Source organism: Rhinoraja longicauda, chromosome 36 (assembly GCF_053455715.1).
Source record: "Rhinoraja longicauda isolate Sanriku21f chromosome 36, sRhiLon1.1, whole genome shotgun sequence".
Classification (NCBI taxonomy): domain Eukaryota; kingdom Metazoa; phylum Chordata; class Chondrichthyes; order Rajiformes; family Arhynchobatidae; genus Rhinoraja; species Rhinoraja longicauda.
Genome location: NC_135988.1, coordinates 18492379 through 18514921, shown reverse-complemented (window position 1 = coordinate 18514921; position 22543 = coordinate 18492379). Strand labels below are relative to the sequence as shown.

The 22543-nt window shown below is 50.0% G+C and overlaps 1 protein-coding gene across 1 annotated transcript in view; it reads right to left on the bottom strand.

Moving 5' to 3' along the window:
- The window catches only part of LOC144610395 (prominin-2-like), a 37490-nt gene extending 21518 nt beyond the window's left edge, over positions 1 to 15972 (bottom strand). The window contains exons 1-3 of the mRNA XM_078429030.1: positions 15885 to 15972; positions 5738 to 5990; positions 2475 to 2530 (exon numbers count right to left, since the gene is read on the bottom strand). Of these exons, the coding sequence (XP_078285156.1) occupies positions 2475 to 2530; positions 5738 to 5963 (282 nt within the window). The 5' untranslated portion in view covers positions 5964 to 5990; positions 15885 to 15972. The remainder of the gene's footprint in view (positions 1 to 2474; positions 2531 to 5737; positions 5991 to 15884) is intronic.
- Positions 15973 to 22543: the final 6571 nt, after the last annotated feature.

Genomic DNA, 22543 nt, shown 5'->3' with positions numbered 1-22543 from the left:
TAGTAGGGTTGCCAACTTCCTCGCTCCCAAATACGGGACAAAGGGTGACATCACCGCCCCACGTGACCTCAAAGGGTGACGTCACCGCCCCGCGCCCCACGTGACCTCACTCAGCCAGCGACCACGTGCTCCCGCTCCACCAATGGCGGCCGCCCGGGCGGGGTGAGGTCACGTGGGGCGCTGGGCGGTGACGTCACCCTTTGTCCCGTGTTTGGGAGTGAGGAAGTTGGCAACCCTCCCTTCAGCTCTTCACCGAGTCCACGCCGACCAGCCATCACCCCTTTCTACTAGTTCCATGTTCTCCCACTTTCCTATCCGCTCCCTACACACTAGGGGGCAATTTACAGAGGAGCCGATTAACCTGATCTCCCGGTGGCTGAGCACTTCAACTCCCCCTCCCATTCCCGGTCTGACCTTTCTGTCATGGGCCTCCTCCAGTGCCTTAGTGAGGCCCACCGGAAATTGGAGGAACAGCACCTCATATTTCGCCTGGGCAGCCTGCAGCCCAGCGGTATGAACGTCGACTTCTCCAACTTTAGATAGTTCCTCTGTCCCTCTCTTCCCCTCCCTCTTCCCAGATCTCCCTCTATCTTCCTGTCTCCACCTATATCCTTCCTATGTCCCGCCCCCCTGACATCAGTCTGAAGAAGGGTCTCGACCTGAAACGTCACCCATTCCTTCTCTCCTGAGATGCTGCCTGACCTGCTGAGTTACTCCAGCATTTTGTGAAATAAATACCTTCGATTTGTACCAGCATCTGCTGTTATTTTCTTACACAACCTGCAAACCCGCACGTCTTTGGAATGCGGGATGAAACCGGAGCACCAGGAGGAAACCTACACAGTCACAATAGGCAATAGACAATAGACAATAGACAATAGGTGCAGGAGGAGGCCATTCGGCCCTTCGAGCCAGCACCGCCATTCAATGTGATCATGGCTGATCATTCTCAATCAGTACCCCGTTCCTGCCTTCTCCCCAAATCCCCTGACTCCGCTATCCTTAAGAGCTCTATCTAGCTCTCTCCTGAATACAGCAAAGTGCAGGAATAACTCAACAGGTCAACTCTCTGACTGAAAAGGTTTTTCTTCATCTCAGTTCTAAATGGCCTACCCCTTATTCTTAAACTGTGGCCCCTGGTTCTGGACTCCCCCAACATTGGGAACATGTTTCCTGCCTCTAACGTGTCCAACCCCTTAATAATCTTATACGTTTCGATAAGATCCCCTCTCATCCTTCTAAATTCCAGTGTATACAAGCCTAGTCGCTCCAGTCTTTCAACATATGACAGGGAGGAGAACGTGCAAACTCCACACAGACAGCACCCGAGGTCAGGATTGAACCTGGCTCTCTGGCGTGGTGTGGGGCGGTGTGGTGTGGTATGGTGTGGCGTGGCGTGGCATGGCGTGGTGTGGAGTGGCGTGGCGTGGCGTGGCGTGGCGTGGCAGGGCGTGGCATGACGTGGTGTGGTGTGGCGTGTCATGGCGTGATGTGACGTGGGGTGGTGTGGCGTGGCGTGACGTGGTGTGGCGTGGCATGTCGTGGCGTGGCGTGGCGTGGCATGGAGTGGCGTGGCGTGGCGTGGCGTGGCGTGGGGTGGCGTAGCGTGGCATGGCGTGGCGTGGCGTGGCGTGGTGTGGGGTGGTGTGGTGTGTCATGGCATGGCGTGGCGTGGCGTGGTGTGGGGTGGTGTGGCGTGTCATGGCGTGGCGTGGCGTGGGGTGGCGTAACGTGGTGTGGCGTGGCGTGGCATGGCGTGGCGTGGCGTGGCGTGGCGTGGCGTGGCGTGGCGTGGCGTAGGGTGGTGTGGTGTGGCGTGGCGTGGCGTGGCGTGGCGTGGCGTGGCGTGGCGTGGCGTGGCGTGGCGTGGCGTGGCGTGGCGTGGTGTGGCGTGGTGTGGCGTGGCGTGGCGGGGTGTGGCGTGACGTAGGGTGGTGTGGTGTGGCGTGGCGTGGCGTGGCGTGGCGTGGCGTGGCGTGGCGTGGCGTGGCGTGGCGTGGCGTGGCGTGGCATGGCGTGGCGTGGCGTGGGGTGGCGTGGCGTGGTGTGGCGTGGCGTGGCGTGTTGGCGTAGTGTGGCGTGGCGTGGCGTGGCGGGGTGTGGCGTGACGTAGGGTGGTGTGGTGTGGCGTGGCGTGGCGTGGGGTGGCGTGGCGTGGCGTGGCGTGGCGTAGCGTGGCGTGGCGTAGGGTGGTGTGGCGTGTCATGGCGTGGCGTGGCGTGGCGTGGCGTGGCGTGGCGTGGCGTGGCGTGGCGTGGCGTGGCGTGGCGTGGCGTGGCGTGGCATGGCGTGGCATGGCGTGGCGTGGCATGGCATGGCGTGGCATGGCGTGGCGTGGTGTGGCGTGGCGTGGCGTGGCATGGCGTGGCGTGGCGTGGCGTGGCATGGCGTGGCGTGGCGTGGCGTGGCGTGGCGTGGCGTGGCGTGGCATGGCGTGGCGTGGCGTGGCATGGCGTGGCGTGCACAATTCTTACCTCTTGGTAATTCTGATTGATGTAATCCCGAACTCTCAATGCGTTCCGTATAATATCTGGAAACAAAACAGAAAATAAATTAGAGGTGAGATATTATAATTTCAACAGTCGCAGAACGGATTCTGAAGCAAAACCCCCATGTCCTAGAGCAGGAGTTCCCAACCTTTTATGTCCCGTTTACCCCTTTTGCAACGTTTCGAAAGTCAACTTACCCCCACCCTGTTTTGTTCAGTACTTTGAGTTTGCACTTCTACCACAATAAAGCAACTGCCAAATGCCATTATAGTCTCATCATCATCTCCCACGTGAAACAGGTGATTGTGGATTAATGAAACAATTATTGGGAGCGTGCCTGGTAAGTTTGTCTTTGTACTGAGCTGCTTTAAGTTTTGATGTAATGTACAATACGAGGGGCTGTCAGCTGAAAGTTAGAAGTGTGAAAAGAGATGAAGTGCAGGAGGAATGAGTACTCAAACTGGTCCGGTACTCTGCTAAGGTTTGAAGTTCCTTGTCTCTGTAATCAGGTGAGTGAGCGTACTATATTGTCTGAAGAAGGGTCTCGACCCGATACGTCACCCATGGTAATGGAACAAAACAATGATAACTCAATGTTCTGGTCTGTCGGGATCTGGTAAGTTCTCGGAGAAAAACCCACGCAGGTCACGGGGAGAACGTACAAACTCCGTAAAGACAGCACCCGTAGCCTGCATCCATTCTGTGTAACTCCATGGGCAGCATACAACCCAGCAGTATGAATATTGACACAAAATGCTGGAGTAACTCAGCGGGACAGGCAGTATATCTGGAGAGAAGGAATGGGTGACGTATCGGGTCAGTCTGAAGAAGGGTCCCGACCCGAAACGTCGCCCATTCCTTCTCTCCAGAGATGCTGCCTGACCCAGGCGCTGAGTTACTCCAGCATTCTGTGTCTATCTTCGGTTTAAACCAGCAGTTCCTTCCTGCTCGTTAGATGTGTGATTGGGTAACAAACACCAAACTGAGAATCAAACAGTGGAATTGAGGATTGTGATGAATCAGAATTCAAGAACGTTGTGGCAGGAACAAACTAGTTGCTCCAGCTGCCAGCTAGCCCCACGCCCAGCTTGAGTAATTGCTGATAGACACATAACGCTGGAGTAACTCAGCAGGTCAGGCAGCATCTCTGGAGAGAAGGAATGGGTGATGTTTCAGGTCCAGACCCTTCTTCAGAGAAATCAGGATCAGAATCAGGATCAACTTAGTGACCAAGTATGTATACGTACAAGGAATTTGACTTGGAGCTTTGCTCACGCATGGTAAAAACACAATCTACAGCAGACTATTAGAAAGAAAACATTATAATCTACACATGTGAAAATAAAGTACCAGAATAAGTACAGCAGGCAGTGAAGAAAGCCAATGGAATGTTGGCCTTCATAACAAGAGGAGTTGAGTATAGGAGCAAAGAGGTCCTTCTACAGTTGTACAGGGCCCTGGTGAGGCCACACCTGGAGTACTGTGTGCAGTTTTGGTCTCCAAATTCGAGGAAGGATATTTTTGCTATTGAGGGCGTGCAGCGTAGATTTACTAGGTTAATTCCCGGAATGGCGGGACTGTCATATGTTGAAAGACTGGAGTGACTAGGCTTGTATACACTGGAATTTAGAAGGATGAGAGGGGATCTTATCGAAACGTATAAGATTATTAAGGAGTTGGACACGTTAGAGGCAGGAAACATGTTCCCAATGTTGGGGGAGTCCAGAACAAGGGGCCACAGTTTAAGAATAAGGGGTAGGCCATTTAGGACTGAGATGAGGAAAAACCTTTTCAGTCAGAGAGTTGTAAATCTGTGGAATTCTCTGCCTCAGAAGGCAGTGGAGGCCAATTCTCTGAATGCATTCAAGAGAGAGCTAGATAGAGCTCTTAAGGATAGCGGAGTCAGGGGGTATGGGGAGAAGGCAGGAACGGGGTACTGATTGAGAATGATCAGCCATGATCACATTGAATGGCGGTGCTGGCTCGAAGGGCCGAATGGCCTCCTCCTGCACCTATTGTCTATTGTCCAATAAGACGAGGCTGCAGACTTTAGGCTGTTGAGTAGAGCTACTGCTGTTTTTATGTCTGGCTGTGGCTGCTTTGACAGTCCGGAGTCGCCTTCCAGAGGGAAGTGTTTCAAAGAGTTTGTGGCCAGGGTGAGAGGGGTCAGAGATGATCTTGCCCGCTCGCTTCCTGGCCCTCGCAGTGTACAGTTCGTCAATGGGCGGAAGGTTGGTTTCACTTAGGGTCGCCACCTGTCCCGTATTAGCCGGGACGTCCCGTAGTTTGGGCTACATTAGTTTGTCCCGTACGGGACCGCCCTTGTCCCCTATTAGTAGGGTTGCCAACTTCCTCACTCCCAAATACGGGACAAAGGGTGACGTCACCGCCCCGCGCCCCACGTGACCTCACCCGGCCTGGACGGCTACCATTGGTGGAGCGGGAGCACCTGGCCGCTGGCTGGGTGAGGTCACGTGGGGCGCGGGGCGGTGACGTCACCCTTTGTCCCGTATTTGGGAGTGGGGAAGTTGGCAACCCTAGTTTCCCTGTCCAACACACCAGGCTATAGTTTGAGTGAAGACACTCATCATCAGCCATCCTCACCAGCCTATCCAATGCATGTGGTTAACACCAACACACATTGCCTTCAATTACACACAAGATGCTGGACTAACTCAGCGGGTCAGGCAGCATCTCTGGAGAGAAGGAATGGGCGACGTTTCGGGTCGAGACCCATTTTCAGACTGAGAGTCGGGGGAGAGGGGAACAAGAGATATAGACGGTGAAGAAGAGAGATATAGAACAAACGAATGAAAGAAACGGGCCGTAGTGAGCTGCTTGCTGGGTGAGAACGAGAAGCTGGTGCGACTTGGGTGGGGGAGGGGTGGACAGAGAGGGAATACCGGGGTAAGTTGAAGTTGGAGAAATCAATATTCATACCTTGCGGTGCTGGTTCGAAGGGCCAAATGGCCTCCTCCTGCATCTATGGTCTATGCTTATTGCTGGGTGACAAGCTGCCTGAGCATGTTTTGCCACCAGCATCTGCAGTTCCTTCCTACACTTTCCTCAAAGCAGGTTAAAGGACCTTCAGAGCGGAGCCGGCCTCACCTGTTGGGCCTCACCTGTTGGGCCTCACCTGTTGGGCCTCACCTGCTGGGCCTCACCTGTTAGGCCTCACCTGTTAGGCCTCACCTGTTGGGCCTCACCTGTTGGGCCTCACCTGTTGGGCCTCACCTGTTGGGCCTCACCTGTTGGGAAGGGGTTGGGCTGCACAGCGTCCAGGTACAGGTTGACCATGTTGTACAAGGGCTCGATGGAACCGGCATCTCCGTCCAGCCTGCTGAAGTTGTGCTGTGGCATGTCCGTAAACTCCAGGCTGTCCGCTGTACAGTTCTCAGCCTCGCTGGGGCGAGCGACCAGGAAAATCCCAGCCAGGGCAACGAGGAAACCCGCTCTTCCTCTGCAGAGCTCCATGGATCACTCTTCCGTTTAAGCTAGGACCTGCCGTGGAAGCAAAATCACATCAATCCCCCGCTCACCCCAACCACGTTATAAGAAGGTGCCAAATATTCCTCTCTGGCACTCCACGGCTCCCAACCTCACGAGAGGGAAAAAACACAGTGCTGGAGGAACTCAGCAGGTCAGGCAGCATCTTGAGGGGGGGATGGATAGACAACGTTTTGGGTCGGGACTCTTCTTCCAATCTGATGAGAAAATCCTTCACATGGCTTCCCTCATCTCTTTGTGAGATGTCCCGATCTCACCACAGAAACATAGAGACATAGACAATAGGTGCAGGAGGAGGCCATTCGGCCCTTCAAGCCAGCACCACCACTCAATATGATCATGGCTGATCATCCACAATCAGTACCCCGTTCCTGCCCTCTCCCTATATCCTTTGATCCCATTAGCCCGAAGAGCTAAATCTAACTCTCTCTTGAAAACATCCAGTGAATTGGCCTCCACTGCCCTCTGTGGCAGAGAATTCCACAGATTCACAACTCTCTGGGTGAAAAAGCTTTTCCTCATCTCAGTCCTTCACTGAGCAGACTCCAGTCAAACGCCTGAGTCACTTTGAGAGCAGACTCAAGACAAAGTCATTAGACAAGGACATGTTGGTCTCACTGATCCTGAAATCCCAATATGCATCCCAATCATGTAAGGTTTTAAAATCGGAACCTGTAGCAACAACATCTCTCATTGATCTTGCCAATTTTGTTTTAATAGAGATACAGCGCGAAAACAGGCCCTCTGTCCCACCGAGTCCGCCCCGCCCATCGATCCCCGCACACTAACACTATCCCACACACACTAGGGAGAAATTTACATTTACACCAAGCCAACTAACCTACAAACCTGCACGTCTTTGGAGTGTGGGAGGAAACCGAAGATCTCGGAGAAAACCCACGCAGGTCACGGGGAGAACGTACAAACTCCGTACAGATGGCGCCCGTAGTCAGGATCGAACCTGTGTCTCCGGTGCTCCAAGCGCTGTAAGGCAGCAACTCTACCGCTGCTCCACCGTGACCGCCCTAATTCTTGTTCTTGTTCATCCTGATGTACATTAGACCGCGCACCTGTCTGTCCACGGAGATACACACCCGCCCCTAACTCCCTGAACTGAATTACAAAATTTGGTATCAGTGACTCAAGAGGAAATGAGGGAGGCATTCTTCATGCGTTGAACAATTTAGCATTTTGCAATTGAGAGACAGATATAATGACAGGAAGGGTTCCGATAGCTCTGGGCCAAATGCAGGGAGGTGACGAGCTCCAGTGTACCTGTGGCCATGGACAGAGTCAAGTCAAGTCAAGTCAATTTTATTTGTATAGCACATTTAAAACAACCCACGTTGACCAAAGTGCTGCACATCTGATTAGGAAAAAAAAAAAAGAAACTGGACCAAAGGGTGTGTTTCCGTGTGGAACAGGTCTCTGATTCTAAGAGTGTAATTCCCAACTCAGGAGGCTGGCGGCCACCAGTGAGTTTCGGGAGGCCACGATTGACAATATACAAGCAGGGAGAGGCCATTCAGCCCTTCATGCTGGCCCTGTCCTTAGCTGATCTGGGTCAGTGCCAGTGTCCTGCACTAACCCCACATCCCTTGGTCCTCTCTGTGCCCACTGATGTCTGTGATGAATGCCCTCGATGCCAAGGCCCTGACTGGGGGGAGGGGTTGACAAATTGGGAATATGGAGATGGAGTTAAAGGGGAAGCGAATACAGGAGAAACTGTAAATGACTCTCGTATGAATGGGATGGGAAGTTCTAGAAGGGATATGAGAGTAAGGTCAGGGCCAATTGTGACCGGTGTGAGAGGGGAGGTAAATACCGAAGTTAAAGTGTTGTATTTAAATGCGCGAAGTATAAGAAATAAAGTGGATGAGCTTGAGGCTCAGTTAGACATTGGCAAGTATGATGTTGTGGGGATCACTGAGACATGGCTACAAGAGGACCAGGGCTGGGAACTGAATATTCAGGGGTACACAACCTATAGAAAAGACAGGCAGGTGGGGAGAGGGGGTGGGGTCGCTCTGTTGGTAAGGAATGATATTCACTCCCTTGCAAGGAGTGACATAGAATCAGGAGATGTATAATCAGTATGGATAGAGATGAGGGATTGTAAGGGTAAAAAGACCCTAATGGGAGTCATCTACAGGCCCCCAAACAGTAGCCTCGATATAGGGTGCAAGTTGAATCAGGAGCTAAAATTGGCGTGTCACAAATGTAATGCTACGGTGGTTATGGGAGATTTCAACATGCAGGTAGACTGGGAAAATCAGGTTGGTAATGGACCCCAGGAAAGAGAGTTTATAGAGTGCCTCCGAGATGGATTCTTAGAACAGCTTGTACTGGAGCCTACTAGGGAGAAGGCAATTCTGGATTTAGTGTTGTGTAATGAACCTGATCTGATAAGGGGACTCGAGGTAAAAGAGCCATTAGGAGGCAGTGACCACAATATGATAAGTTTTACTCTACAAATGGAAATGCAGAAGGGAAAATCGGAGGTGTCAGTATTACAGTATAACAAAGGGGATTACAGAGGCATGAGGCAGGAGTTGGCCAAAATTGACTGGAAGGAGGCCCTAGCAGGGAAGACTGTGGAACAGCAATGGCAGGTATTCCTGGGAATAATGCAGAGGTTGCAGGATCAATTTATCCCAAAGAGGTGGAAAGACTCTAAGGGGAGTAAGAGACACCTGTGGCTGACAAGGGAAGTCAGGGACAGCATAAAAATAAAAGAGAAGAAGTATAACATAGCAAAGAAGAGTGGGAAGCCAGAGGATTGGGACTCTTTTAAAGAGTAACAGAAGATAACTAAAAAGGCAATACGGGGAGAAAAGATGAGGTACGAGGGTAAACTAGCCAATAATATAAAGGAGGATAGCAAAAGCTTTTTTAGGTATGTGAAGAGGAAAAAAATAGTCAAGGCAAATGTGGGTCCCTTGAAGACAGAAGCAGGGGAATTTATTATGGGGAACAAGGAAATGGCAGACGAGTTGAACCGGTACTTTGGATCTGGCTTCACTGAGGAGGATACAAACAATCTCCCAGATGTTCTAGGGGCCGGAGAACCTAGGGTGACAGAGGAACAGGAGGAAATCCACATTAGGCAGGAAATGGTTTTGGGTAGACTGATGGGACTGAAGGCTGATAAATCCCCAGGGCCTGATGGTCTGCATCCCAGAGTACTTAAGGAGGTGGCTCTAGAAATAGTGGACACATTTGTAATTATTTTTCAATCTATAGATTCAGGATCAGTTCCTGTGGATTGGAGGGTAGCAAATGTTATCCCACTTTTCAAGAAAGGAGGGAGAGAGAAAACGGGAAATTATAGACCAGTTAGTCTGACATCAGTGGTGGGGAAGATGCTGGAGTCAATTATAAAAGACGAAATTGCGGAGCATTTGGATAGCAGTAACAGGATCATTCCGAGTCAGCATGGATTTAACATATAACATATAACATATAACAACTACAGCATGGAAACAGGCCTGTCCGGCCCTACCAGTCCACGCCGACCATTCTCCCTGACCTAGTCTCATCTACCTGCACTCAGACCATAACCCTCCAATCCCCTCCTATCCATATACCTATCCAATTTACTCTTAAATAATAAAATCGAGCCAGCCTCCACCACTTCCACCGGAAGCCCATTCCATACAGCCACAACCCTCTGAGTAAAGAAGTTCCCCCTCATGTTACCCCTAAACCTTTGTCCCTCAATTCTGAAGCTATGTCCCCTTGTTGGAATCTTCCCCACTCTCAAAGGGAAAAGCCTACCCACGTCAACTCTGTCCGTCCCTCTCAAAATTTTAAAAACCTCTATCAAGTCCCCCCTCAACCTTCTACGTTCCAAAGAATAAAGACCCAACCTATTCAACCTCTCTCTGTAGCCTAAGTGCTGAAACCCAGGCAACATTCTAGTAAATCTCCTCTGTACCCTCTCCATTTTGTCGACATCCTTCCTATAATTTGGCGACCAGAACTGCACACCATACTCCAGATTCGGCCTCACCAATGCCCTGTACAATTTCAACATTACATCCCAACTTCTATACTGATTTACGGAGGGGAAATCATGCTTGACTAATCTACTGGAATTTTTTGAGGATGTAACTAGGAAAATTGACAGGGGAGAGCCGGTGGATGTGGTGTACCTCGACATTCAGAAAGCCTTCGACAAGGTCCCACATAGGAGATTAGTGGGCAAAATTAGAGCACATGGTATTGGAGGTAGGGTACTGACATGGATAGAAAGTTGGTTGACAGACAGAAAGTAAAGAGTGGGGATAAATGGGTCCCTTTCAGAATGGCAGGCAGTGACTAGTGGGGTACCGCAAGGCTCAGTGTTGGGACCGTAGCTATTTACAATATACATCATTGACTTGGATGAAGGGATTAAAAGTACCATTAGCAAATTTGCCGATGATACAAAGCTAGGTGGCAGTGTGAACTGTGAGGAAGATGCTATGAGGTTGCAGGGTGACTTGGACAGGTTGTGTGAGTGGGCGGATGCATGGCAGATGCAGTTTAATGTGGATAAGTGTGAGGTTATCCACTTTGGTGGTAAGAATAGGAAGGCAGATTATTATTTGAATGGTGTCAAGTTAGGAAAAGGGGACGTACAACGTGATCTGGGTGTCTTGGTGCATCAGTCACTGAAAAGAAGCATGCAAGTACAGCAGGCAGTGAAGAAAGCCAATGGAATGTTGGCATTCATAACAAGAGGAGTTGAGTATAGGAGCAAAGAGGTCCTTCTGCAGTTGTACAGGGCCCTAGTGAGACCGCACCTGGAGTACTGTGTGCAGTTTTGGTCTCCAAATTTGAGGAAAGATATTCTTGCTATTGAGGGCGTGCAGCGTAGGTTTACTAGGTTAATTCCCGGAATGGCGGGACTGTCATATGTTGAAAGACTGGAGCGACTAGGTTTGTATACACTGGAATTTAGAAGGATGAGAGGGGATCTTATCGAAGCGTATAAGATTATTAAGGGATTGGACATGTTAGAGGCAGGAAACATGTTCCCAATGTTGGGGGAGTCCAGAACCAGGGGCCACAGTTTAAGAATAAGGGGTAGGCCATTTAGAACAGAGATGAGGAAAAACTTTTTTAGTCAGAGAGTTGTGAATCTGTGGAATTCTCTGCCTCAGAAGGCAGTGGAGGCCAATTCTCTGAATACATTCAAGAGAGAGCTAGATAGAGCTCTTAAGGATAGCGGAGTCAGGGGGTATGGGGAGAAGGCAGGAACGGGGTACTGGTTGAGAATGATCAGCCATGATCACATTGAATGGCGGTGCTGGCTCGAAGGGCCGAATGGCCTCCTCCTGCACCTATTGTCTATTGTCTATTGACTGAATGACACTCTCTCTGGGGGCGGCACGGTGGCGCAGCGGTAGAGTTGCTGCCTCACAGCGCCTGAGACCTGGGTTCCATCCTGACCTTGGATGCTGTTTGGACGGAGTTTGTACGTTCTCCCTGTGATCACATGTGTTTTCTCCGGGTGCTCCGGTTTCCTCCTACACTCCAAAGACGTGCGGGTTTGTAGGTTAATTGGCTTGTGTAAATTGTCCATGGTGTTTAGGGTAGAGCTAGTGTTCGGGGCAATCGCTGGTCGGCGTGGACATGGTCACTCTGGCATTTGCCCTTTCACTTCCCTGAGTTGAAGGTTTCAGTGAGTTCACGTCACATGGTGCCAGGTCGCAGGCACTGACTGACGAAGGGTCTCGACCCGAAACGTCACCCATTCCCTCTCTCCTGAGATGCTGCCTGACCTGCTGAGTTACTCCAGCATTTTGTGAAATAAACACCTTCGATTTGTACCAGCATCTGCAGTTATTTTCTTACACTGACAGACCACTGAGTCAGGTTGAACCTCCACATTGCCTCTAGGGGACTCTTCACTGATCTCCTACTCAGTTACATCCTTCATAAGGAGTGGGAACCAGAGCTGGAGATGCTGAGCCACACCCCACCAATCCCATTAAACCCATGGGATCTGCTATCAGGGTAGAGGGTCCTAAACCTAGAGGACACAGGGCTAAGGTGTGAGGGGATAAGCTGCAAGAGTAGAATGCTGTGTCCATCTTCAGTGTAAGCCAGCATCTGCAAGCCCCTCCTTCACACAATCTCTCCTGCCTCAGTTACTAAGATTCCCGTGTTAATTTCTGCTAATCTTTTCCTGGTTATTTTACGTGTTGCACTGTATGTATTACAGTGGCTTGATGTTTTCCCCATTCCTGACCCATATCATTCACTGAATTCGGACATTTTTCCCAAGTGCTCAGTTTTACACTTCCTCTCAAAAGAGTAAGTTTCCTTTGTCCAATACGATCATCAACGTAGACAGACACAAAGTGCTGGAGTAACTCAGCGGGTCGGGCAGCATCCCTGGAGAGAAGGAATGGGTGACGTTTCGGGTCGAGACCCTTCTTCACATCGACCCGAAACGTCACCCATTCCTTCTCTCCAGAGATGCTGCCTGTCCCGCTGAGTTACTCCAGCACTTTGTGTCTGTCTTCGGTTTAAACTGGCACCTGCAGTTCCTTCTTACACTATCATCAACTGCTCCAGTTAGCTATCATTAAACAACTTCTTGTATGTGTGTGTGTGTGTGTGTGTGTGTGTGTGTGTGTGTGTGTGTGTGTGTGTGTGTGTGTGTGTGTGTGTGTGTGTGTGTGTGTGTGTGTGTGTGTGTGTGTGTGTGTGTGTGTGTGTGTGTGTGTGTGTGTGTGTGTGTGTATATGTGCCTTACAGGGATAAATATTTGTCACAAACCATACGATCAATTCTTTAAATACGGGCTGTTATTTATTTACCATCGAAACCTTCAGTGTAGTTTCCAAGTCACTAGAAGCCAGCATTTTATACCCACATTGGTCACATTGAACAGATTGTCACACGACATAAAAATAATGGAGTATATTTGGAAGGTAAAATAGGGAGGTCACATCCACCGGAGGCACAATTGGGATAGAGGCACAAAGGATTATTTTTAGCATACGTACATCAGTAAAGGTTGAGCAGGGTGTGTAAGGAGGAACTGCAGATGCTGGTTTGAACCAAAGATAGACACAAAGTGCTGGAGTAACTCAGCGGGACAGGGGCAATCTCTGGGGAGAAGGAATGGGTGACGTTTTGGGTCGAGACAGAAGAGTCTCAACGCAAAACGTCACCCATTCCTCTTCTCCACAGATGCTGCCTGACCCGCTGAGTTACTCCAGCACTCTGTGTCTTTCTTCGGTTTAATCCAGCACCTTCCTACACACCACTCACACACTGATTTAGGACGATTGCCATCAGCCAATTAACCCCACATCATGCACGCCTTTGGAACGCGGGAGGGAACCGGGGCTCACGAGGGAAACTCAGGCGGTTACAGGGAGAACATGCAAGCTCCACAGAGACAGCAGCCGGGCTCAGGACTGCACTGGTCAGTGGAGTTTAGTTTAGTTTAGAGATACAGCGCTGAAACAGGCCCTTTGGCCCACCGAGTCCACACCGACCAGCGATCCCTGCTATCCTACACACGCTAGGGATGATTTTTACATTTACCAAGCCAATGAACCTACAATGTTGTGATGCAGCGACCCTGTTCACCATATCGCTGTTCTGCCCTGATGTGGGGAAGCATTGCAAGACTTGTATCAGATCTTGGTCAACCACGCTTGGCTTCTGGCTGATCAGACCTTGCTTCCAGAACCCACTTTGCACTTTTCCCTCATTTGTATCTGAGTAACATGACTCTTTTCTGCTGATTTCCCATTTCAAATATGCTCCCTTATTTTTATCTTTTGTAACAATTGAAACAAATTATGCGGCGCGGTGGCGCAGTGGTAGAATTGCTGCCTTACAGCGAATGCAGCGCCGGAGACCCGGGTTCCATCCCGACTACGGGCGCTGTCTGTACGGAGTTTGTACGATCTCCCCGTCACCTGCGTGGGTTTTCTCCGAGATCTTCGGTTTCCTCCCACACTCCAAAGACGTGCGGGTTTGTAGGTTAATTGGCGGTGTAAGTGGTGTGTGTGGGATAGTGTTAGTGTGCGTGGATCGCCGGTCGGTGCGGACTCGGTGGCCCGAAGGGCCTGTTTCCGTGCTGTATCTCTGCACTAAACGAAACTAAAATTAAGCCATGAAGGTGTTAGGTGCCAGGAGCTGGCCACAGCCGACTCAGAAAATACACTGGGTTTCTGACGGTGAATAAGTAATGGCTCATATTAAAAAATTGATCACACAGTGGCACAGTGGCCAAGTGGCCCAGTGGCCCAGTGGCCCAGAGCAATGCCTCACTGCGCCAGAGAGGCAGGTTTGATCCTGACCTTGGGTGCTGTCTGTGTGGAGTTTGCACGTTCTCCTCGTGACTGCGTGGGTTTTTCCTCTCACATATCACGCAAAGGACGGTAGGTGAGGCTGGGACTATCCCAGTGTTTCAGACACAGTTAGACAGGTACTTGGAAGGGACATGTTTGGAAGGATGTGGACCAAGCGCGGGCAGGTGGGACTCGTGTAGATGGCAGGCAAGGGCTTTTCTCAAGGTTGCCAGTGTGTGAAATCAAACAGGGGTTTCAGAAGCAGTTTCTGCATTTAAATAGACAATAGGCGCAGGAGGAGGCCATTCGGCCCTTCGAGTCAGCACCGCCATTCAATGTGATCATGGCTGATCATCCACAACCAGTACCCCGTTCCTGCCTTCTCCCCATACCCCCTGACTCTGCTATCCTTAAGAGCTCTATCTAGCTCTCTCTTGAAAGCATCCAATGAATTGGCCTCCACTGCCTTCTGAGGCAGAGAATTCCACAGATTTACAACTCTCTGGGTGAAAAAGTTTTTCCTCATCTCTGTTGGGAATGGTGAGAAGGAATGGGCGACGTTTGGGGTCGGGACCCTTCAGACGTCAGACGTCACCCATTCCTTCTCTCCAGAGATGCTGCCTGTCCCGCTGAACATTTTGTGTCTATCTTCGATTTTAAACCAGCATCTGCAGTTCTTAGCGACACATTCCCCATTTAAATGGCAGTCGGCGAGCCTCTGGAGCTTGGTCCCACGGGGAGGGGCTGAGCTGAAGAGTGTTTGTGGGCAAGAGAAAGGCCAGAGAGGTCTTTCTCGATGATAGACTGCGGGTCTTGGTGGAGCACAGCACAGCACCAGGCCCTGAATCCCACCCTCCACTCCTCACACCCAAAACCCTGCATCCACCCCATTGTTTATATTCTCCCAGCAGTTGGAAGCTGGAGTGGTGTAAATGACACATGGACTGTTTACATAGAAACATAGAAAATAGGTGCAGGGGGAGGCCATTCAGCCCTTCGAGCCAGCACCGCCACTCATTGTGATCATGGCTGATCATCCACAATCAGTAACCCGTGCCTGCCTTCTCCCCAAATCCCTTGATTCCACTAGCCCCTAGAGCTCTATCTAACTCTCTCTTAAATTCATCCAGTGAATCGGCCTCCACTGCCCTCTGTCGCAGAGAAATCCACAGAATCACAACTCTCTGGGTGGAAAAAGTTTCTTCTCACCTCAGTTTTAAGTGGCCTCCCCTTTATTCTTAGACTGTGTGTGTGGCCCCTGGTTCTGGACTCCCCCCCCCCAACATTGGGACCATTTTCCCTGCATCTAGCTTGTCCAGTCCTCCTGGGCCGAATGGACTGTATTATATCCCGGCTGAGGATGGAGTAGCATGGAGGTAAGGCAATGTAATATCCCTGTGGATTTCCACTGCAGAATGCAGAAAGCCTGGGAATGTAGCATTGAGCAACACTGTGACCCTGGCACACCCACACCCACACTGTCCAAAGCACAGAGCCGGGGACAAAATGCAGACCGCAGCTTTGGGCAGTAATCAGAGCAGCATTAACAATACACAGTTGCATTACAGGTGAGAGAGCTGCTTACCTGCTGGAAGTTCTGGGGCCGCCCTGATTCACTGTGTGGACGTTCTCTCCAGACCGCTGTTAAAACTGCTTCTTGGCTCGAAAGACTGGAGCCAGGAGGGGAGAAAACCAGTCCGACAGGTTCACATTGTGTTTCAAGGTGGAACAAGTTCTGATGGAAACAAACTTCATCAAGAAAAGTTTTAAATAAGGATAGGGTCACTTTTTCCAGTAACAATACTGTCTGATGGGGTGCGGTCTTGTCATTCTTCGTTAGTTCCTCCTGCTGCTCGTTCCGTAACTATTCTCCTACCGAATGTCAGTAACCTGTTCAGCTGTATGACTTCAGGCGTTAAAGCAAATCTTAAAAAACATTAGTCAGTAACCCATGCACAGCCGATTCAAATCAGGCCCGCTGAAACAGAACGCAAATTCCCCAATTTCCCAGTCAAATCAGAATTTGGAAATAGGCCGTTCAGCCCCTTGAGTCTGTGCTAGCACCCACCACAATCAAGTCAAGTCAAGTCAAGTTTATTTGTCACGTACACATACACGATGTGCAGTGAAATGAAAGTGGCAATGCCTGCGGATTGTGCACAAAAAAAGAATTACAGTTACAGCATATAAATAAAGTTAATAAGTTACTATAGTGTAGGCAAAAATTTAGTCTCTGGAGTTATAAAAGTTGACAGTCCTGATGGCCTGTGGGAAGAAACTCCGTCTCATCCTCTCTGTTTTCACAGCGTGACAGCGGAGGCGTTTGCCTGACCGTAGCATCTGGAACAGTCCGTTACTGGGGTGGTAGGGGTCCCCCATGATCAAGGTCGACCTATGATCCCAACTCCTTGAGACCTGAAACATCTCCCGGCTTGGCACAGATAATGTCAAAGCTCACCTCACCTTTCGCCTCAGGTTAGAGGATTCCAAACCCAAAGAGGGTCGACTGAATGGGAGGATGGAGAGACTTAAGAAGAATGCCAGGGACATTCATGCAGAGGGTCGTCTGTATCGAGAGGGAGTTGTCGGCCGAAGCGATAGACGCGACTACAACAATTACCTCCGTGTAAAGACATTTGGATAGGAACACAGATGGGAAGAGTGTAGATGGAGGTAGGGGTTGCCAACTTCCCCACTCCCAAACACGGGACAAGGTGACGTCATCGCCCCGCGCCCCACGCCCCGCGCCCCACGTGACCTCACCCAGCCAGCGGCCACATGCTCCCGCTCCACCAATGGCTTCCGCCATTGGTGGAGCGGGAGCATGTGGCCGCTGGCTGGGTGAGGTCACGTGGGGCGCGGGGCGGTGACGTCACCCTTTGTCCCTTATTTCGGAGCGAGGAAGTTGGCAACCCCTACTAATACGGGACAAGGGCGATCCCGTACGGGACAAACCAATTTAGCCCACAATAGGGGATGTCCCGGCTAACACGGGACGGTTGGCGACCTTAGGCAGAGGGCCAAATGTGGGCAAATGGAACGTCCATGAGACAACAGGGTGGGCATGGACTCGGTGAGCTGAAGGGCCTGTTTCTATGCTCCATGGGCGGCACGGTGGCGCAGCGGGTAGAGCTGCTGCCTCACAGCGCCAGAGACCCGGGTTCGATCCTGACTACGGGTGCTGTCTGTACAGAGTTTGTACGTTCATCCTATGGCTGTGGGATTTTCCTGGGAGCTCTGGTTTCCTCACACACTGCGAGGAAAGGAGGGAGAGAGAAAACGGGTAATTATAGACCAGTTAGTCTGACATCAGTGGTGGGGAAGATGCTGGAGTCAATTATAAAAGACGAAATTGCTGAGCATTTGGATAGCAGTAACGGGATCATTCCGAGTCAGCATGGATTTACGAAGGGGAAATCATGCTTGACAAATCTACTGGAATTTTTTGAGGATGTAACTAGGAAAATTGACAAGGGAGAGTCAGTGGATGTGGTGTACCTCGACTTTCAGAAAGCCTTCGACAAGGTCCCACATAGGAGATTAGTGGGCAAAATTAGGGCACATGGTATTGGGGGTAGGGTACTGACATGGATAGAAAATTGGTTGACAGACAGAAAGCAAAGAGTGGGGATAAATGGGTCCCTTTCGGAATGGCAGGCAGTGACCAGTGGGGTACCGCAAGGTTCGGTGCTGGGACCCCAGCTATTTACGATATACATTAATGACTTAGACGAAGGGATTAAAAGTACCATTAGCAAATTTGCAGATGATACTAAGTTGGGGGGTAGTGTGAATTGTGAGGAAGATGCAATAAGGCTGCAGGGTGACTTGGACAGGTTGTGTGAGTGGGCGGATACATGGCAGATGCAGTTTAATGTAGGTAAGTGTGAGGTTATTCACTTTGGAAGTAAGAATAGAAAGGCAGATTATTATCTGAATGGTGTCAAGTTAGGAGGAGGGGGAGTTCAACGAGATCTGGGTGTCCTAGTGCATCAGTCAATGAAAGGAAGCGTGCAGGTTCAGCAGGCAGTGAAGAAAGCCAATGGAATGTTGGCCTTCGTAACAAGAGGAGTTGAGTATAGGAGCAAAGAGGTCCTTCTACAGTTGTACCGGGCCCTGGTGAGACCGCACCTGGAGTACTGTGTGCAGTTTTGGTCTCCAAATTTGAGGAAGGATATTCTTGCTATGGAGGGCGTGCAGCGTAGGTTCACTAGGTTAATTCCCGGAATGGCGGGACTGTCGTATGTTGAAAGGCTGGAGCGATTGGGCTTGTATACACTGGAATTTAGAAGGATGAGGGGGGATCTTATTGAAACATATAAGATAATTAGGGGATTGGACACATTAGAGGCAGATAACATGTTCCCAATGTTGGGGGAGTCCAGAACAAGGGGCCACAGTTTAAGAATAAGGGGTAGGCCATTTAGAACGGAGATGAGGAAGAACTTTTTCAGTCAGAGGGTGGTGAAGGTGTGGAATTCTCTGCCTCAGAAGGCAGTGGAGGCCAGTTCGTTGGATGCTTTCAAGAGAGAGCTGGATAGAGCTCTTAAGGATAGCGGAGTGAGGGGGTATGGGGAGAAGGCAGGAACGGGGTACTGATTGAGAGTGATCAGCCATGATCGCATTGAATGGCGGTGCTTGCTCGAAGGGCTGAATGGCCTACTCCTGCACCTATTGTCTATTGTCTATTGTCTATTGTCTATTGTCTATCTGTAGGTCAATTGGCTTGATAAAATTGTAAATTGTCCCTAGTGTGTGTAGGATAGTGTTAGTGTGCAGGGATCGCTGGTCGGTGCGGACTCGGTGGGCCGAAGGGACCTGTTTCTTCGCTGTGTGTCTAAACTAAACTAAACTAAACTAGGCTGTGGAACAGCATCCCTCTCCCCATCAGAACTGCCCCCTCCATCGACTCCTTTAAGTCCAGGCTCAAAACCTACTTCTATTCTCTAGCGTTTGAGGCCCTCTGAGGGGGCGCTGTGAACTGTTTATGTATGTGCTGTTATGTTTGTGTGCCATTGTACGTTCGTTTCTTAGTACCTGCACTGATGTACAGCACTTTGGTCAACGTGGGTTGTGTTTAAATGTGCTATACAAATAAAGTTGACTTGACTTGACTCAAGGCTTCCCTTGACTCTTTAAAGGAACAAAATTCCCTCAATCTCTGATTTAAAACCATCCCAGGTCGGCACGGTGGCGCAGCGGTAGAGTTGCTGCCTTACAGCGAATGCAGCGCCGGAGACTCAGGTTCGATCCTGACCACGGGTGCTGTCTGTACGGAGTTTGTACGTTCTCCCCGTGACCTGCGTGGGTTTTCTCTGAGATCTTCGGTTTCCTCCCACACTCCAAAGACGTGCAGGTTTGTAGGTTAATTGGCTGGGCAAATGTAAAAATTGTCCCTAGTGTGTGTAGGATAGTGTTGATGTGCGGGGATCGCTGGTCGGCGCGGACTCGGTGGGCCGAAGGGCCTGTTTCTGCGCTGTATCCTAAATCTAAATCTAAACTCCGTTGCTCTTTGTGGAAGAGAGTGTGTCTGCTCTCTGACCAGAGTCTTCAGAAGCTGCCATCTTCTTCGAGCTTCTACCACGTGGTGGACCAATGTCCTGCCTAGTAGAGTCACTGCCTCACAGCTCCTGAGTGCCTGGTTCGATCCTGACCTCGGGTGAAGAAGGGTCTCGACCCCCAAACGTCACCCACTCCTTCATTCCCAGATGCTGCCTGACGTGCTGAGTTACTCCAGCATTTTGTGATACCTGACCTCGGCTGCTGTCCGTGTGGAGTCCACATGTTCTCCTTACAACCACATGACTTTCTCTTGGCTGCTCTGATTCCCTCCCCGTCCCAAAGACACGTCGGCCAGTCGGATAGACAATTGCTTCGGAGTTACATAGAAACAGAGAAACATAGACAATAGGTGCAGGAGGAGGCCATCCGGCCCTTCGAGCCTGTACGCACCACCATTCAATGTGATCATGGCTGATCATCTAAAATCAGTACCCCGTTCTTGCTTTTTCCCCATATCCCTTGATTCCGTTACCCCGAAGAGCTGAATCTAACTCTCTCTTGAAAACATCCATTAAATTGGCCTCCACTGCCCTCTGTGGCAGAGAATTCCACAGATTCACAACTCTCTGGGTGAAAACGTTTTTCCTCATAGACAATAGACAATAGGTGCAGGAGGGGGCCATTCGGCCCTTCGAGCCAGCACCACCATTCAATGTGATCATGGCTGATCATTCTCAATCACTACCCCGTTCCTGCCTTCTCCCCATACCCCCTGACTCCGCTATCCTTAAGAGCTCTATCTAGCTCTCTCTTGAATGCATTTAGAGAATTGTCCTCCACTGCCTTCTGTGGCAGAGAATTCCACAGATTCACAACTCTCTGACTGAAAAAGTTTTTCCTCATCTCAGTTCTAAATGGCCTACCCCTTATTCTTAAACTGTGTGGCCCCTGGTTCTGGACTCCCCCAACATCGGGAACATGTTTCCTACATCTAGCCTGTCCAATCCCTTAAGAATTTTATCTGTTCAATGAGAATTCAGGGAGAGTAAAAAATGGGATTAGTGTAGATTCGTGCTCGATGGTCAGCACGAACACTGTAATGGCAGTTTCTATACCTTCTCAAAGTCCAACTTCGATGGCCATGACTGCTCAGCGATGGGGTGGAGATATAGCTTACACACACACTGCATTCTGAGATAGCAAAAACAAATCTTCCAAACGCTGTTTCTCCATTAATTGGTCTTTATTAAAGTAGTACAAGTAGCAAAAGAGCAAATCATAACTTTTCGTTTGTATCAACTGTTTCCTCTTCAAACAACACAGTCGAGACCGTGTGGTGGTACAGCTTGGTCGTGGAAAAGAAACTGTATTCTCTCCATCCATCCTCCGACTAAACCGACCCCCAATCTCTGTGGCCACGCTGGCTTCCCCAGATGTAGAAGCTCCCCATTACGTTTCAAATCACACCCACCATAGAAACATAGAAACATAGAAAATAGGTGCAGGAGTAGGCCATTCGGCCATTCGAGCCTGTACGCACCGCCATTCAATATGATCATGGCTGATCATCCAACTCAGCATCCTGTACCTGCCTTCTCTCCATACCCCCTGATCCCTTTAGCCACAAGGGCCACATCTAACTCCCACTTAAATATAGCCAATAAACTGGCCTCAATTACCTCCTGTGGCAGAGAATTCCACAGATTCACCACTCTCTGTGTGAAAAAAAACGTTCTCATCTCGGTCCTAAAAGACTTCCCCCTTATCTTTAAACTGTGACCCCTTGTTCTGGACTTCCCCAACATCGGGAACAATCTTCCTGCATCTAGCCTGTCCAACCCCTTAAGAATTTTGTAAGTTTCTATAAGATCCCCCCTCAATCTTCTAAATTCCAGCGAGCACAAGCCGAGTCTATCCAGTATGCAAAAAAGACAGAAACTAGAAATATTAAACATGGCCATACTATAATGACAGTAACTAATTTCAGCATAAATGACTCCTACATACACAGTGGGCAGATGGGCCTGTTTCTGTGTTCTATCACTCTGTGACTGCGATATCTTGCAAAATCAGCCCTTAATCTAACATCCCTGCACAATAACAGCAGTTTGTGTAACTTACACACACAGTACTAGTATCATGCGGGTAATTCCATCCCTCAAGGTTAACCGAAACACAGAAACATGGAAAATAGGTGCAGGAATAGGCCATTCAGCCCTTCGAGCCAGCACCGACATTCAATATGATCATGGCTGATCATCCAAAATCAGTACCCCATTCCTGCTTTCTCCCCATATCTCTTGATTCCGTTAGCTCCAAGAGCTAAATCTAACTCTCTCTTGAAAACATCACAAACATTCACCCACACCACCACTCCCCTGAACAAACCCTTCGTGCTCAGGATATGAAGGCCAATGTTCCATCCTCCTCTTAGATTATTCTGCACCTTCAACACATCACAATACTCTGTGAAATACATTCAAGAGGCATTTAGACAGACACATGTACAGGGGATAATCGAGAGAGGAGGAGAAGAAGGGTCTCAACTCGAAACGTCATCCATTCCTTCTCTCCAGAGATGCTGCCTGACCCGCTGAGTTACTCCAGCACTCTGTGAAACGTCACCTATCCATGTTCTCCACAGATGCTGCCTGACCCGCTGAGTTACTCCAGCACTCTGTGAAACGTCACCTATCCATGTTCTCCACAGATGCTGCCTGACCCGCTGAGTTACTCCAGCAC